The following is a 16,022-nucleotide window of genomic DNA, read 5'->3' on the forward strand; positions in this document are numbered from 1 at the left end:
TTCCTATGGATGTCATGGTGGGTCTTGGGTTCCCTGCAGCGTTCCTTAACCAGGTGCTTGAATGTTATGTTCAGTGGCCGGAAATTTGCAGGGGTGCTTTGGTCCTTGGTGGAAAGGGAGATTTAAAGAACCGTGTAGACAAATATTAAAGGCAGCCTTCGTTTCCCAGGACGTTACATGGCAGCTTAATGGTTTTATTCAAGGAATACAAGGGGACCTTCAAGTACTGGAAAAGGAACGGGGCTGAAGTGCTGCCATTGCCTAAGAATCCCATTGTGAAATCCAGTTGGAGCCAGATGGTGCTCAAGGGGTCCCTGTGCTTTTCAGGTTTTGGTGAATTAACCGAAGGAAAATTGGTGTTTGAAATGTTCAGCCCTGATCTAAGTGAGTATAACCAGACCTGCACTGTTTTACACAAGCCATCTCTTGGTCTTTGGGTTTAACTCAGGTATCTGCCACCTCTCCTTAGATCCTCTTCTATTGTCCAGGTAACCTTCAGAGTTTTAGTTACTTTTTAGGGAATCCATAGCAAATTTCTTCCCACTTTTTCCTTGTTAATATCCCCTTGGGTGCCCTAAACAATTCCCTGTGGGATACCTTTTTAAAATATTTTCCCCCTTCCTCTCCTCTAGCTATTCTTCAATCATTTTAGACCATTGTAAAGATCACGGTCCGTAAGTGGGCACAGAGGGAAGGTACTTCAGTGTATGTGGTCATGGCACACGTGGGACTGTCCCTCCCGGGTGTTTATGGAGGGCACTTTGCAAAAGGGTGATGCAGAAAGCCTGTATGTGAACAGGCTGCTTAATGGGGTGGTTCGAGTCCATGGGTCTTGGAGTCTGCTTTCTCCCAGTGCAGGTACTTGATGATGAGGTACAGTTTGATGCTGTAATTCTGAACAAAATAAACTGGTTTACAAAATAAACTGGTTTACAACTGGGACAAGCAGTTGTGCCTTGAGACGCAGCCACCTTTCTGGTCTCCTATGGAGGGGGAATTCAGTATCATGCAGAGGCAACCTTAGCAATTAGTACTAAGAAATTGCTTTGGCTTTTGTGCTTCTCTTCTGTGTTTCATTTCTGAGGCTTAGCTCTGCCCCAGGATTAGCTCTGTCTCTTTCCTCTTCTGATTCGGGATCTGCCTTACATTCGTGCACTTTATGCAGACATTTAATTGATATGCTCCTATGTCTGGCTTACCACTCTATGAACACAATTTCTTTCCTAGCCTTTAATTGATTTGGATAATAAAGTGCAATTATAAAACTCAATAAAAATTGGTTATTTTAAGGAGAGAGAAGGAAAGAAAGAAACCTAAGTGATGCTCTGCTGTGTGACTGTATAATAATGCAAAATCCCCTTTGGTTTAATTCTATTTAATTGCTCAGCTTTACTCAGATTGTTACAATTCTGCAAGCTTTCTCTCAATTATAAGCAGCAGGCTTATAAATGTTTGCATTTTTTAAAGTTCCTTGTGTATATAATAATTGTGAATTTTATGTTTTTGTGGTGATGGCTCTGCCTGTGCTGCTAATGCTCCCTTCTCCTTGCTCCCATGCCTGAGGAGCCAGTACAGTACGTTAATACTGTTCCCCTTTCAAGTCTTTCCTAAAGCAGCAAAGTCCTCTTCTGAGGATTGAATTGCCAAACCAGTGGCCACATTAGCAGTAAGCATCTATTAATTTCTGTAATGTTAGAGGAGAACTCTTCCTCCTTCTCTGGCTCCTTTACGTTCTGAATGCCCAAGGGAGCCTTGACCTTGGTGAGGAATTGGGAAGAGGTGTGAGGTGTCCTACCAGGGGATGCTGTAGCAAGATTGACTTTTAGCAAGTGCCAGAGACAGGAGACGATGTGTTGGGATGGGAGGAGCAGGGGATCCAAACTGCTTCAGCCATTCTGGGCAGCTCTGTGAGGTACCTAACTGGGATATGGATTGTTTCAGCCCCTTTGAGATCCGAGCCACTGGGAATGTCTCTTTTAGTGAGTGTGTGCTTTTTCACTGGAGACCTGATATTTGAAACTGTGGCTTAGAGTTAGGAAATGTGAGCCATTTTTTGAGTATATTATCTTACTGCTGAGTTTCCCCTCAGTAAAATGTTTTTCTTTCTCCTTTGTCTGCTTTCTGTACTTTAGACTGAAAGTGCTGTAACTAAAGACCATTTTTTGTTAGGCACGTGGGATCTGCTAAGAAGCAGTCATCATACCACTGCCAAATCAATACGGATTAACATCTGGGGTTACTTTGTTGCAATAACTAAGCTTCTTTGTTTGTCTTTATTTTTCCAGTTGGGAGGCTGTGGAATCCTTGGAGTGGGCATCTGGCTGGCTGTTACCCAAGGGAACTTTGCCACCCTCTCCTCTTCTTTCCCGTCCCTGTCGGCTGCCAACCTACTGATCGTCACAGGGACTTTTGTCATGATCATTGGCTTCGTGGGTTGCATAGGTGCCATCAAAGAAAACAAGTGCCTCCTGCTGAGTGTAAGTATTAAGCCGCTATGCTTTTGCAGTGATTGCTGTCTTAAGACCCCAGTGTTATTCCAAGGCATGTTACAGCGCCCTGTATTTCTACAGAAGTTGCCCACTTGACATGTAAGAGGTGTGAGTTGTGTTGGATTCAGTCTTCGGTAGCTCTCAGAAGTTGCTAGGTCATTTCTGACCATGCTTTTAACCTGTCCTTGGAGCATGAGACCTGCCAGAAGGGAAGGGCTGGTGGTTGTGTGGGTTTCTTTGAACTTTTCAGAGAAGAGGGGGAGATTTGTGAAGACAGCTTTTGCAGTGTACTCTTGAATTGTTGCTTACTTAGCTGTGGTAGCTATCTACTCCTTATGTCTACTGTACTGGAACTGATGATGTGAAGTCCTGGGCAAAAAGTTCAATGTAGGCAGGAAACGTTGTGAATAGACGGGTTGTTTTTGGCTTAAATTGGAAATGAAGTCCTTTAAACTTGCAATGTTTGCTTTGCCAATCATTAACTCTCAAAACACTGAGACGTCAGGAAGCAAAGTTGCCAGCATGAGAAGATTGCTGTGAAATCAAAGATTAATAAGGTGCCAGCTGTCCATAATTTAACGGAGGCTTGAGCCATATAGCTGGTGCATTTTATCAAAATGTGGTTTGATGACACTCAGTGCTGGGCTGACGTTACAGTAGTGAAGCCACATACTTGGAGTTAGTTTATACTTTTTGGTCATGTTCAGGTAAAGAATGGGAAGTGAGTGGGGTGGCCTTCCTGCTCCAGTCCAATAACTCACAGTGAGGCTCACCAAATCTCAGAGTGAAGTGAAGCTGGAGTTTAGTTTGGTGAGCTGGTGATTGCTTTGTAAAAAGACTGTTCATCACTCTTTCACATACTCATTTTGCTCCCCTGAGAGCAAAAAGCTAAAGAATGACTCAAGACATGCAGTCAATACCACTGAGGTTTTTGAGTTCGTGTGAGTTCCTCTCTCTAGCCTATCTCCAGTCTGTTTAGAAGGAATATGGATAGTGGTAGTAGGATCTTCTGTTCCTGGGAGCAAAGCTTTATTACGTAGGTTTGTCCTTCATTGTCCTTCTCCTGAACTGGTGTATCTACTTAACTTGTGTTTGAAATAGTGCTATTAAGTTCAGGGCTGATGCATTTGGTTTTGGCCAACTCTTGTTTTTCGAGGTAGTGTAGATACCGAAATAAATGCTTGAATGAAAGAACTTGCTGAATATCGAACAAATGCTGTTCTGGGTGTGGTTGCCACATCCTCTCATTCTTTTCTATTTTCATTGGTATTCCCAACACTGTTTTCTGACAAAAAACAAACAAACAAACAAACAAAAACAAAAACAAACAAACAAACAAACAAAAAACCCACCTCTTCCTAAAAATATGTGTGCTTGTTTTTTGTTAAGCATCTCTGAGAATGCCCTCTACAGCTTTTTCAGGGGACTGTTTCATTATAGCTGGGATATAAGATTTACTAAGTTAAAAAGGGAAAGCCACTAAGCTTTGGCAACCCTGTGTGTATTTGACTTGGGTTGTGTTTAACAGCCACTGTGGGATCAAGTCCTTATACTCCTTTCTGTATATCCCAGGCCACAACTTAACATCTAGTTTTGTTCCTGGTAGTAACTAAGTTTACTATTTGAACTGAATTCCTATTTCATAGAATCATAGAATATCCTGAGTTGGAAGGGACCCATAAGGATCATCAAGTCCAACTCCTGGTACCGCACAGGTCTACCCAAAAGTTTAGGCCATGTTACTAAGTGCACAGTCCAATCGCTTTTTAAATTCAGACAGGCTTGGTGCAGTGACTACTTCACTGGGAAGCCTGTTAATTTTAGTCCATCTCCAGAAGATATTACTACAAGTGTGAAGCAGCTCAACAGTAAATTGTCTTGCCTGTGTGTGATGTCAGTGCCAAGTCTTCTTACGCAGTGTTTGGTTTAGCTAACTTTTCTTAACTTAGAAACTATTCTTCCTAAATTTTTCTTCCATTTGTAAACAGGAGCTTTGATAGTATCTGGACAGACAAACTGAAGTCTGGCCACATACATATGCTTAAGATGGGCTGATGGAAGGAGGCTACTTGATGGTATGGGTAGTATATTCTGTTGCACTAGATAATGTTATTTGATTCTCCTAATTTGCTCTCACCCTTTAGTGTTTGGCTAGCTCCAGCAATAGATCAGTTAAGATTCAAGTGCTAAGCAAACTTGTGGAACTGGGTTGGATGGCAGTGATACAAAGTCTGCAGGCAGTTGAAATAAATTTGTGATGGGCTTAAAACCAGTGAAAAACTATTAACTAAGTGCCAAAATGAAAGCAAGAAGTAAAAGGTAGGAAGTTGTGTCCCTTGCATGTTTTACTAAGCTTTATGCAATAGTCTGATGAAGTGAGATTTCAAATGGACAAAACCAGATGGAATAAAACAAATTGGAGTTCTGTGATGGCAAATACTCAAGTTATCACCTATATACACAAGATCAAACATTGCCGCAGTGAGCAGAACATCTCTGTGTATCTCTGAGCGAGCAGTAGGTTTCATTGCCCTCCCTCTGTCCTCTGCTCAGTAGTGAGAGAAAGTCAGGGGTGTTCGATATGACTGCAGACATCAATAAAGATTATTTGAATGTCATCTGATCCTTCAGATGCCCTGTACATACTGTGTTCCCGTCACCTCCTGCTCTGAAATCCTGCTCTCTAGATCTCCTTAAAGACAGTTATGACTTTATAAGCGTATGGGCTACGTGGGACCCACCTGGTTTAACCAATCTGGGCCTCCACGTGCTGTTACCTCCTGTAGTGCACCCTGTGCTAATGACAGAACGGCAGTAGTCATAGACCTGCAAGGACTGGGAAGGCAATTTTCCTGTGCAATGTGAGCATCTCTTGTTCAGCTTCCTAAAAGCAGAATAAAGAGGAAAAGGATGATGTGGTTACAGGTTGGGAGAAGGATGTGGTTGAGAATGTTTGAATGCTGCTGGTGTTGGGATAGGTGGTTTGGAGGAAGAAGTTGGAAGTTTTGCAAGAGGCATGGAGCAATGTGGGGCTCCAAAAATGGACTGGGGTGAAGCAGGGGAAGAACTGCAAGAACGACCCACCTGCATTGGAGGAGCAGAAGATTGGACATAGCAGGATCAGTGTGTGTTTGGTGTTACCTTATGAGCAGTGTTCCAGGTTGATGATGTGTTAAGGGATCAGATATCCTTAAAGAAAGGGGTCAGATTACCTTAAGGAGTCTGCTTGAGTGAATAGGAAATGAGCAGTGTCAAGGAGACAATTCAGTCTGTCTGTATTTCATACACTAGTTTGCAGAGCAGATGAGACTCTAATCCTCTACCTTTGTGTTCTCTGGCATTCCCATTAGGTTGTTGCTGCAAACCTGTAAACTCTTTGGTACTGGGCTGCTGCGACGTTAGGTATAAATGATAACAATTGCTTACCTCCCAAATTTGCGAACAGTTTTGAAAGGAAGGAGGACAAATGAAATGTTCTGAGTAGCAGGGGACTGATGGAGAAAGGAGGTCGAAAACAAGTAAACTTTAATATGTAAATGAGATTTATGAATAGCTGCGTGTAATAGTTAGAAATGAACCACATTAACCCTGTGAAGTATTTAGATAGTAAAGCTGTAAAGCTTTAGGCTGGCTTGAAAGTACTTATCATGTGTCCACCAAGTAGGGAGCTGGCAGATACTCTTTGTTCAATGACATTGTATAGCCAGGACAATGCCTCCTTAATCTTTTAAGCAACAGGCCCATTCCTATCTCTCTGCATTCAGAGGAATCAAATAGTACGAAAATCTAAAATGGAGCATGAAGGAAGAATGAAAAGGAAACCTCAACCATCCTATGTGTTCTGCAGAAATATGCAGATGAGGTGAATTGTGCAGCTGTCCTTCTAAGATCTCACTGAACAAAGAATAGGTATTTACAATGAGTCTTATTTGCGCCAGATCCAACGTGAAGGAAGATAAACTTTTCCATCATTAAATTTCCCTAGGGAAATCAGAGCAACTAGCATTTCATGAAGTAAGCATACAACCTGGTGTGTATAATCTTGCATCTGAATGCAGATGCAAGTTGAGGGAAGCAGGCGAGCAATGCTTTCTTGCTTCAGTAAGATTCCTTTGACATTTCTGCTATTCTGGTTGCTCAAGATCATACAACAGAAGTGTCTGTGCTTCAGATCCTGCTCTAATTAGAAAATGACAGCTTTGTTCTGATGGGTTGGGTCACTGTCCTGAACAGATGGCAGGTAATAACCTAAGAGTCTGACTTGAGAAAGTTAGGTTATTGAGTTTGCTGATCTTTTTCATAAGTAACGAACATACCCTACAGGGTCATCTAGCTGTACTGCAAATCTCTAGATGTTACCTTGAAACAAAATCAGGAATCTGTTTTTATTTCCTTCCCTTTTGCAAATGTCTTGTAGTTCCAATACCCAGCACAGCCCTCAGCTTTGGGGATTTCGGCAAGGAGTTGCAGCCTGCATGCTTGGAACCTGAGTGCAATGCTCATGCTTCTCAGCTGGGGGCAGGTGCTTGTGGAAGGAGACAGCACCAGCTTGCTGCGCTACTCGCGCGTGCTCGGTTATGATGAGCACTGGGATCCTAGTACTGACATCCCCTTTAGGCAGCCCCTGTATGTACATGTGCCCATGCTGTTGCTCTGTGATAGAGAAACTCATGCCTCGTTAGCCCTTTTTCTCTTCCATGCTCAAACATTGACCTGGCTGACCCTTAAGTGTCTGTGTTAAGATTGTCCATTAGGTTAATTGCTTAGGATCTGTATTTGAGGGCCTAAATTGCCTGAGTTCTGTCTTTTGTACGTGTTTAGCTCTGTCTTTCATACATGACGTGTATTGGTATGCATGCACGGTGAGAAGCCATTATTCCATGGATAGCCCAGGTTAAAAAATCCCAACTCTCGCTGTTAAATCATGATGGATTACATTATTTATTACCTGCTTTACAGTATCCCCTGCAGGCAGCCCATGAGATCAGGACACTGGTGCATGCATTCTGGATAATCTCCTGGTAAGAAGCGGTCCCTGCCCAGTAGAGCTTACCAGCTAAATAGATAAGACAAATGGAAAGTATTATTACCCTCATTAGACAGATGGGGAGCTGCAGCATAGAGAAGCTAAGTGCCTTGCACAGGTTGCACTGGGAGGTTGTGGGAGAGCCATGAAGCAAACCCAGATTGTCTAAAGCCCAGGAAATTGTGTCTGTTTGGTTGTGAGAGCACACACGTATGGATACCACATTTGAAGACACTTGAGTCTTAAACAATAACCCTTGTTCTGGAAGGAGGCATGATTTGTAGGCGGTTCTTTATTTTGTCCTCTCATTTTGTGCTGTGTTTTTTTTTTTCCCCCCTGGGATTTGGCACAAAGCACGTGTTCTTTTGCTCCTGGTTGGCACATGCAAAGTGGCCAATAAGCCTGTCAGAAGAGGTAGAGGATGAGTCTGCCCCCCAAAGGCCTTAAGCTGATGTAGGTGATTCTTCACCACACGTTGTTTGGAGTGTGTTAGAAAGGGAAACGGGTTTGAGACAGACAAAATGCCAACTCCTCTCTCCCTGTCTTCTTGTGAAGCACCAAAGCTGGGCACATCCCATCAAATCCTGGCTTAGATAAGCAAGAAGTTGTCTTAGATATGCCTTGTTCCCCCTCATTTGTGAATAAGCTTGACGCCCCCCACCCCAGAAAAGCTGAAGGAATGATTATTTTCTTTCCCCTTCTCACTGATCATTAACAGGTAGATCTACGTGCTCAGCTTCACTGAAATGAGAACTTCATGTTAATAAGTGAGGAGTTCATCGCAGTTGCTGGTGTGAATGAGATCAGAATTAAACCTTGGTATTAGGTGGGGACTGGCTGTGGAACGAGCTGATAGCGTGTATCTGAATGAACATCCAGACATCAAAAGGCTTTTATTTATGGAATAGTCCAAGGGGAAAATGAGTGCCCGTGATGTTTTCTACTGTGCTGCTGAGAGTTTTCTGAACTTCAGCCAGCTCATCTGTAAGTGAAATAGCAATAAAGAAAATGAGGAAAAAGTTAATGAGTGGGAAGAAAAGGAGAATAAAAACCCTACTGTTTTCAGTAGTGTCACTGGATCCAATCAGGGAACTGACAGCTGAAACTCTAGTGGTGACAGGGAATTTATTTCAAAGCAACTAAATGGGAAAGAAATAGCCCGTGAATGACTTCATCTTAGTAATTTTATGCTACAGACCAAACAGTAGCTTCTTACTCCAGCTCAGAACATCAGCTTGTGTTAGCTTAGGGATCTGAGTAGCAAAATCAGGGAAATTGTGACACTTGCTGCTGTGGCTGTAGCCACAAAGATTGGGAAAACACAAGGATACACAGGTCTGGCTGTAGCTAATCAGAAACCCAGGAACAAAGTCTCTCATCCCAGCATTTAACCAACTCTGATGTTTATTGAAAAGAAGCCTGGATCAGAGCTGTTTCAGAGCAGGACCCAGAAACCAGGCCTCATCTTGCCCTACTGCTGTGTTAAGGATTCGAGGCAGCTGACAGCTACCTTGCTACACATCGGATTGCCAGGACAGTTACGCAACCCAATGAACCTCGCAGAGGGAGAGCAGAGCATGAGACCATCTTGTGGTGAGCTCCCTGGAAGTTACTTTCAAGGAAATGTGTTTTCTGCCAGAGCTTACATTCTCCGTACAGGCAAAACCATGTGCTAATTGGCTGATTTATAATAAGACTGACTTCTGATGTTTATGGGATTTTGCTCAGACCTATGGTCACCTGCAAGAGCTGGTAGGCAAGGGAACACTCCCATTTCAGCATCAAAGGCAGGTAACCTTGCGTGCTCCTTGCCAGCTCAGACATTTGTGGCAATTTGAGCATGACATTTGATTTTTTTTCTTTTTTCTCCTAACAATACAATCATCTCCTCAGATAGAAAGCCATAGGTTTAACAAAGGAGCAGGTGGGCTTACTCTTCCAATCATTCGTTTGCTGTTTTAGCCACCTTAACACTGCTTCTTAAATTAGAGAGCAGTGCTGGCATTTCTCTTTAGAGATTTGAATTACCTGAACTTCAGACCAATGTAGCTCTGGAGGTGAAGAAATGGAGGCTAGTTTGTGCAAGTCGGTGATGCCTACACAACGTGTAGGAAGAGCTTCTTTGATGCTATAGACATGCTGGTGCCCCAGGAGGAGCACTTAATGAGCTAAAAGGTGTAGGATCAGGTAAAACTGATTTGCTGTAGTTGTTCTGTTTTTTTTAAGCTGCTGCAAGACTGACCCATACAGATCTGATGCAGCAGCGTAGCACGTGTAGGATATGTCTGTGTAGTACGTTCAGGAACAGCAAGCTGGGCAGAAAACCAACAGTATAATTTAAATACTAATAAAATACTGACTTGTCCTTCTTCGTCTCCTTGGCCATCTGCCTCTCACCATTTCCTTCGCTTGCACATGCAGTGCTGTTGAGGCTGCTGGAAATAAGGGAAATCTATTCTTATAATTAGCAGGAGAGGTCCCAGGGTCCCCTTGTGAGGTTAGCTCAAGGTTTGCAAATGCAACTGCAGAATTTCAGTCATCGTTTCCCCGTTAGGTTGTTGTAAGTCAGCTGAGCAGCATGCTTGGGTCACTTGCCCTGCTCATATCGGGGGAACCTCTGTTGGTGTGCCCAGCTGAGGTCAGCCAGATGTTGAGTGTGACCAGGGGTGCGAAGCCAGCCCTGCTGACTTGCTCACTCACCAAGCAGAGTGTGTGGGACTAGGTAGTGCCGCTCCCTGGTTCTTCTCAGGCCACTGAGCTGTCCAAACGCTGTTCGTGCTGGAACTCCAGATGGCGACATATGTCCTGGGGATGGTAGATTTGGGGAGAAAGAGCCTTTCCATTACTTGTATTTGCCATTCCCATTTGGAGTAATCTGTGGTCCTGCTGGGTGGGCTTCTACCCACGTGCTCTCGTGATGTGAGCGTGAAACCTGGCTAATGCTTGATGGTGGTTGATTTTTGAGTCAGTTTTTGGAAAAAGATTGAAAATGCCTAGAAATTCCACCAAATGCCAGTTACAATCCAGTGGTACATGGCTTGGGAATGGACAGCCTCTCGGCTCTCACAGAGGCAGTAAGACTGGATGATTCCAACTGAAAGCAGTGAGACTGAAATGAAATGCTGTTAGTCTGCATTAAAACAGCATATGTTGTATATCTTCCTAGAAATAATTACTCCAGCTTCCTTTTGGGCCTTAATGGTCACTAGGAATATCTGCATATTCATAAAGAATATGGTTGAAACATAAACAGAGCTATACAATGTATTCAGCAGGCATAAGGCATGCAAAACTTTGTCACAATCACAATGGATTAACTGTTAAGGCTTTTAGAGAATAATAGCTGATGAGCCAAATTTAGTTACATGTCATTTTCATAATGGAGTTTCTGTTCATAAGTTTGCTGTTACACATTACTGCCTTTTTACGGTTTATGAGCAAATTTAGCATTTTTTCTGCTGCAAAAAAAATGATCATGGGGCTAAAGAGTTTTACTTCCAAGGAGGTATTAAAAGCTAAATATGCACAGCAAGGCTGAGATGAGGCTCAGGATATCCATAAATGTTCAAGAATTTTTTTTATACTGTGGGCAGAAAGGAAGTACTCAGGGCACTACAAGGGGTGGTAAGTAGGAGCCATGGTACAGAACTAACAGAAGGAGAATTCAGACTGAACATTGGCAAAACCTTTGGTGCTGAGATGTAGAATCTACTGTGGAGGAAATTGGTGGGAGTAAGTTGCCCTTTCTCTTCTGTTGTGAAGTTCATATAGCAGATCAATACAGCGGGATTTTGTTGACTGTAATCCTGGTTGTTGTTACAGTCTTGGCACTTTCCTGTCATTTCTCATTTCTTGCCCTGACTTTTTTTTTGAACAAGTCTTCCAGGCCACAGGAGAAGTCATCTCTAAAATGCCAATGCAATTCACACTTTTCTCTCTGTTCTCCACTCCTTTCTCAGTTTCTTGGGGAAAATAAAGAATCAAGGATAAAAATAAATAAATAAATCTAAAAATAAATAAATCTAAGTGAGACATTTGTTAACATACCAGATCACGATGCCCGTTGATGATAATGTGAAATCAAACTTCTTGTGAGCACCGGTGATATATCAAATACCTGTGCTTTCAAAAGTGGAAAAGTCTTATTCTTTTCTTTTTTGAGTGCTGATAAATCTGTACCGCATGAGTTTTGTGCTGTTGAAGTCATGTACCATTAGGTAATAAAAAAGCTATTCTAGAAAACTTAAAATATTTAGGGATTATTTGTTTATTGCTGTGCTAAGAAAGCCAATGTTGTCCAGGTTTGGTACCTACAAGCTGGTACAGGACCTGTACAGGGGTTAGTGTTCTCCAGGAGAGCCCTGCTTTAATAACTTGAAAATCCAGTGCAAGTATTCCACTAACTTCCTCTAGGTGGCTTGATTTTTTTTCCAGATTGTGGACTGTGTACAACTTCCAGTAAATTTGGCAGTGATTTTTAGCATTCAGGACCACTGACTGTTACGCCTTTTGGTGCTCGACTTAATGCAGCTAAATTTGTGTGTATTTAATTTGGTTAGGTGATTGGATGCTACACTTCTGCAGGGAAGACAGGAGGTTTTAGCAATGCCATCTGTAGTAATGCAGCAGGTTCCTGTGATCTAGTAGATGTTATTTCAATCTGTAGAGTGTAATCTATGATAAGAGAACAGACATTTTACAAAGCATATTAAATTCAAGGCAAGTTCTTCATTTTCAAGCAGCTTGGTAAAGCGTGGCTGCTGGAAAATCCATGAAGTTCTTTTGGCTTTAATGGAGCTCTGTGAGTTTGTAGATAAAGGTTTGACTTTGTTTAGTTTGTCAAAATCTGCCTTTGCTTTAAATGCCGATAAAAAGATAAATACAACAGTTGGGCAGCTGTGGGCTGTTTGAAGGTCATTGCCAACCTCTGTGATGCCAGAGACTCTGTCTTTTAGCTGCCAGAGCTGGGCTCTTCTTACAGAGCAAACTTAGACCCGTGCGTGTTAGGACTGGGCAGACAGAAGTTCTCCCAGGCTATGAAGGTGGAGTTCTCTTGGGAGACCCAACAATTCTCGTCTGATATGAATGCGCTCTGATTTCTGCTACCTGAGGTGCTTCTTAATTAAGAAGTTAAATGTAATACTGAAATTCAAGTTGATCATTGAGGACTTGGTAATTGAGCCTAATTAAAAAGCAAAATACTTGATTGTATTGAACTTGCAGTTGATGTAACAGAGGAAAGATTGCCCATAAATATATACATGTCTATTTTCTCTTCAGCTGGGAGCTGCTGCAGGCCAACACCAGGTAGCTTGCTGGAGATTAACAGTGTGGGCAGTGCGTAACGGGACACAGCACAAGCTGACTGCTTAAGTATTTGTCAAGTTTCTTAGCTAGGCTGTGCTAACGTGTAGGCTGTTTGATCTCAGCAAATTATTTGCTAAGCCATGAATCTTAAAACTGTTTTGGAACATGTCACTATTCCAGAGAGACGGCTGGCTTTTGGGTTTCCCTACTCCTTTCTTGCTGTTTGTCAAAGAGGGTTTGATTAATACTCTGCAGAACTGCAGTCTTTTGACACTAGCTAAGTGGGAAGAGGGTCTGGCACCCTGAGCGCTTATTGTATCCTTGTGCAACAGATTCCCATCACACTAAGAGCATTGCTCTAGGTATTGGGCTAAACACTGCATTCTCAGTTTCACCATAAGTTATAATGGTTTTATCTCATAGCAAAATGTTAGGAGACTAACAAGGTAATGGCAGGTTGGTTTTCTTTGTACTTGGTCACTTTTTTGGGGGGGTAGGGGCATGAGAAGATCAGCTACCTGTAACGTGGAGAGATGGGCAATCTGAGCAACGTGATAGAACTATTAAGATTTGGGAAGGAGAGGCAGTGGGGAAACAAAAAACCCAACCCTATGCATTAACATGTGATTCTTGGTCATCATACAGAGAGGCAAGTGTCTGTAGCACCTGTGAAACCAGAGCACCTTGTTTGTTGGGAAGAAAATACAGTTAACCGTTATCTATTCCTTTGTGAACTGCAGTGGAGACATGATTTAAACAATGCGCAATGTACATAGAAGAATCAAGAACTGTTCCCTGATGTCAAGAGGCTTTGTTTGGTGCTGGATTAAGGGAATAGGAACTAGTGGGTCAACTGTCTAGTACAGCTCTGCTGGGGATTGAGTTACAAAGCAGATCTCCTTTACTACACTTTTCTCTCTGTGATATCAGAAGGGCAACGCTCAGCTTTGCAGAAAACACCACAGCAATTGCATTTTCTACTCCTTTAATGGGAGCCTGTAAGAAGGTCATGGGCTTTGTAGATTATAAAGGTCAGTGCTGCAAAACTACCCGTAGTTTTCTTTGGGGTTGGAAATTAGCAGTGGTAGCTGGACAGAAAGGCATCACCTTACCTCCCTTCTTATCAAAACTCCTCTGGGGCTGTTTCAGGTGTAATTTATGAATAGCTGTAGGGTAGGTACCTCTCCAGTGTGCCTCTGCTAGGCTGCATCCCGCCATTTGACAAATAGGGTGGTAAAGCATCTCTGTACAAGGTCAGATTAATCCTTTTTGCGGAGTTTTACATGAATGCTTTGCTTTGGGATTGTTGTTTCTCCATGCATAAATCTTTATATCAGCAGCCTGCAGCCCCAGTGAACCACAGCAAAATTTGTTTTTATTGTTCTCTGTATTTATCACCACAGTGAGAGAACTCATTTGAAAAGGAACCGTGAGAGGTTCCAGTAGGCGTGGTGGGGTTTTGGGTGCTGTGAGCCTTCAATGATTTTATGTTTTCCCCTTTTAAATTTGGATGGGATATGCCAAGCTACCTCTGGCCCCAGACTGGACATAGTTCCCTTTGGGATGATACCAAGAGTGGAACTGAATGTGAACTTTTGTGGGAAGGTGCTGGGGGAACAGAGGGACAGGCTGTGCATGATGCCATGCACACACTTTGGTCCAGCAGGTCGGAAGATGGGATGAAGCTTGCAGGCTGTTCTTTGCAGCCAGGTCAAAAAGCCTAGATTTTTTACTTTCTTATGTATGGGTTTGGGTTCAGGCAGGGTTCTTCTTCAGAGGGAGATGATAAATGTGCTGGCATGTAAGTGCTGTAGCCTTCAACAGATGATGAATTTTAAGCCTCCACCTTGAGGCTGACCTCACCTAATTTACCTTTGCAATAAAAGACATAGTGAATATCTCTACTGTCTGTGCACAGTGGGATTATTAATGCGTGGTATCTGTTATATAACAGCATACTTTTTGTCAATGAATGCAAATAATGAGATAGATAAAACCAGAGGTTTTATTTAAAAGCAGAAATATTTTTCAGTGGAGGAAAAGCATAATCCTACTTATCTACATTTTGACTTTCTGAACAGTGTTAATTTTAGTTCATTGTATGACTTCCAAAATCTGCAGTGCATGAAACCGAAATCGTGCCAACAGTGGCTTTGGCACACAGCTTTCCAGAGAAGAGCTGGTCTGAACGGTGAATAGGAGTAGAAGGCTCTGGAGAAACCTCCAAGCCTGCAGAGAGAAGGGCTTAGCCATGGTACCTAACCATCAGTAGCAGAGCTTTTGTTCTGATTTCCTAAATTTTGAGTTTCTGACTTTACAATTTTAGCACCTTCTACAATTGCGGTGTCAACCGTATTTCTCTAGCATGAAGTGAAGGACTCAGGAGTGCCGTTGTGGTCCACCAGGAGATCCAGGCCCCAGGAGGCTGCCGCTGGCTGCAGCGGCTCAGCTGTGCTCGTCCTGAGGTGGGGGCTTTAGCAGAGCTGTGTGACTGGGTGCTGCAGGGAAAACACTCTCAAGTTGGGGAATTTCACTTAATTTGTTGCCATTTAAGGTAAACTTCCAGTTCCTGATTCTGGTATTGAGAAGTGAAGATAGCAGACAGTTAAACACAGCTGCCCCTGGGCCACTTGTGGTGGGCGCCATTTTGTGGAGACAGGCGCCATTTTGTGGAGACGGGCGCCATTTTGTGGAGACGGGCGCCATTTTGTGGAGCTGGCTGGAACCGGCTGCCACCTCTCCACAGGCATGGGGCAGGCTGCAGGTCCCCCACTGCCAAAGCCTCCTGCACCGCAAACACCTCCGAGTGTGCTTCACACCCCGTGTTTCGTAGCACAGAGGAGGGCAGTAGTGGCTCGTCTTTCTGTCATGCCTTTCCCCTGTGGCCATTGCTCTTCTTGGTGAACCTCCTCGCTTTGGCGCCTGTCCCCTCAGGCGCTCCCTGCTCACCAGCCCTGTGGCTTCTCTCAGGTGAGGGAATCAATCCTCTTCATCTCTTCCCTCCCCAGTCCCCTTCTCTTCCAGGTCCAGTTTCTCTAAAACTGGTAGCCAGTTCATGTCGTAAACCCATCCTAACCAGGGTTCGTGTGAGGGGGCCTGGCATGGTGGCTCTGTGCGTCACAAGAGGGGGGAAAGGAGCTTGGTTGGGGTGGTTTGGGAGCTGTGGGAAGCATTGGAGTGGGCTTTCTGTGGTTGTAGGC

General features: G+C 43.3%; 1 protein-coding gene across 3 annotated transcripts in view; it reads left to right on the forward strand.

Moving 5' to 3' along the window:
• The window catches only part of TSPAN4 (tetraspanin 4), a 394,615-nt gene that overhangs the window by 324,890 nt on the left and 53,703 nt on the right, over window positions 1-16,022 (forward strand). For all 3 annotated transcript variants that reach the window (XM_032188291.1, XM_032188292.1, XM_032188290.1), the window contains one exon: window positions 2,286-2,477. In XM_032188291.1, coding sequence (XP_032044182.1) covers window positions 2,286-2,477 — 192 coding nt within the window. The remainder of the gene's footprint in view (window positions 1-2,285; window positions 2,478-16,022) is intronic.

Source organism: Aythya fuligula, chromosome 5 (genome assembly GCF_009819795.1).
Source record: "Aythya fuligula isolate bAytFul2 chromosome 5, bAytFul2.pri, whole genome shotgun sequence".
Classification (NCBI taxonomy): Eukaryota; Metazoa; Chordata; class Aves; order Anseriformes; family Anatidae; genus Aythya; species Aythya fuligula.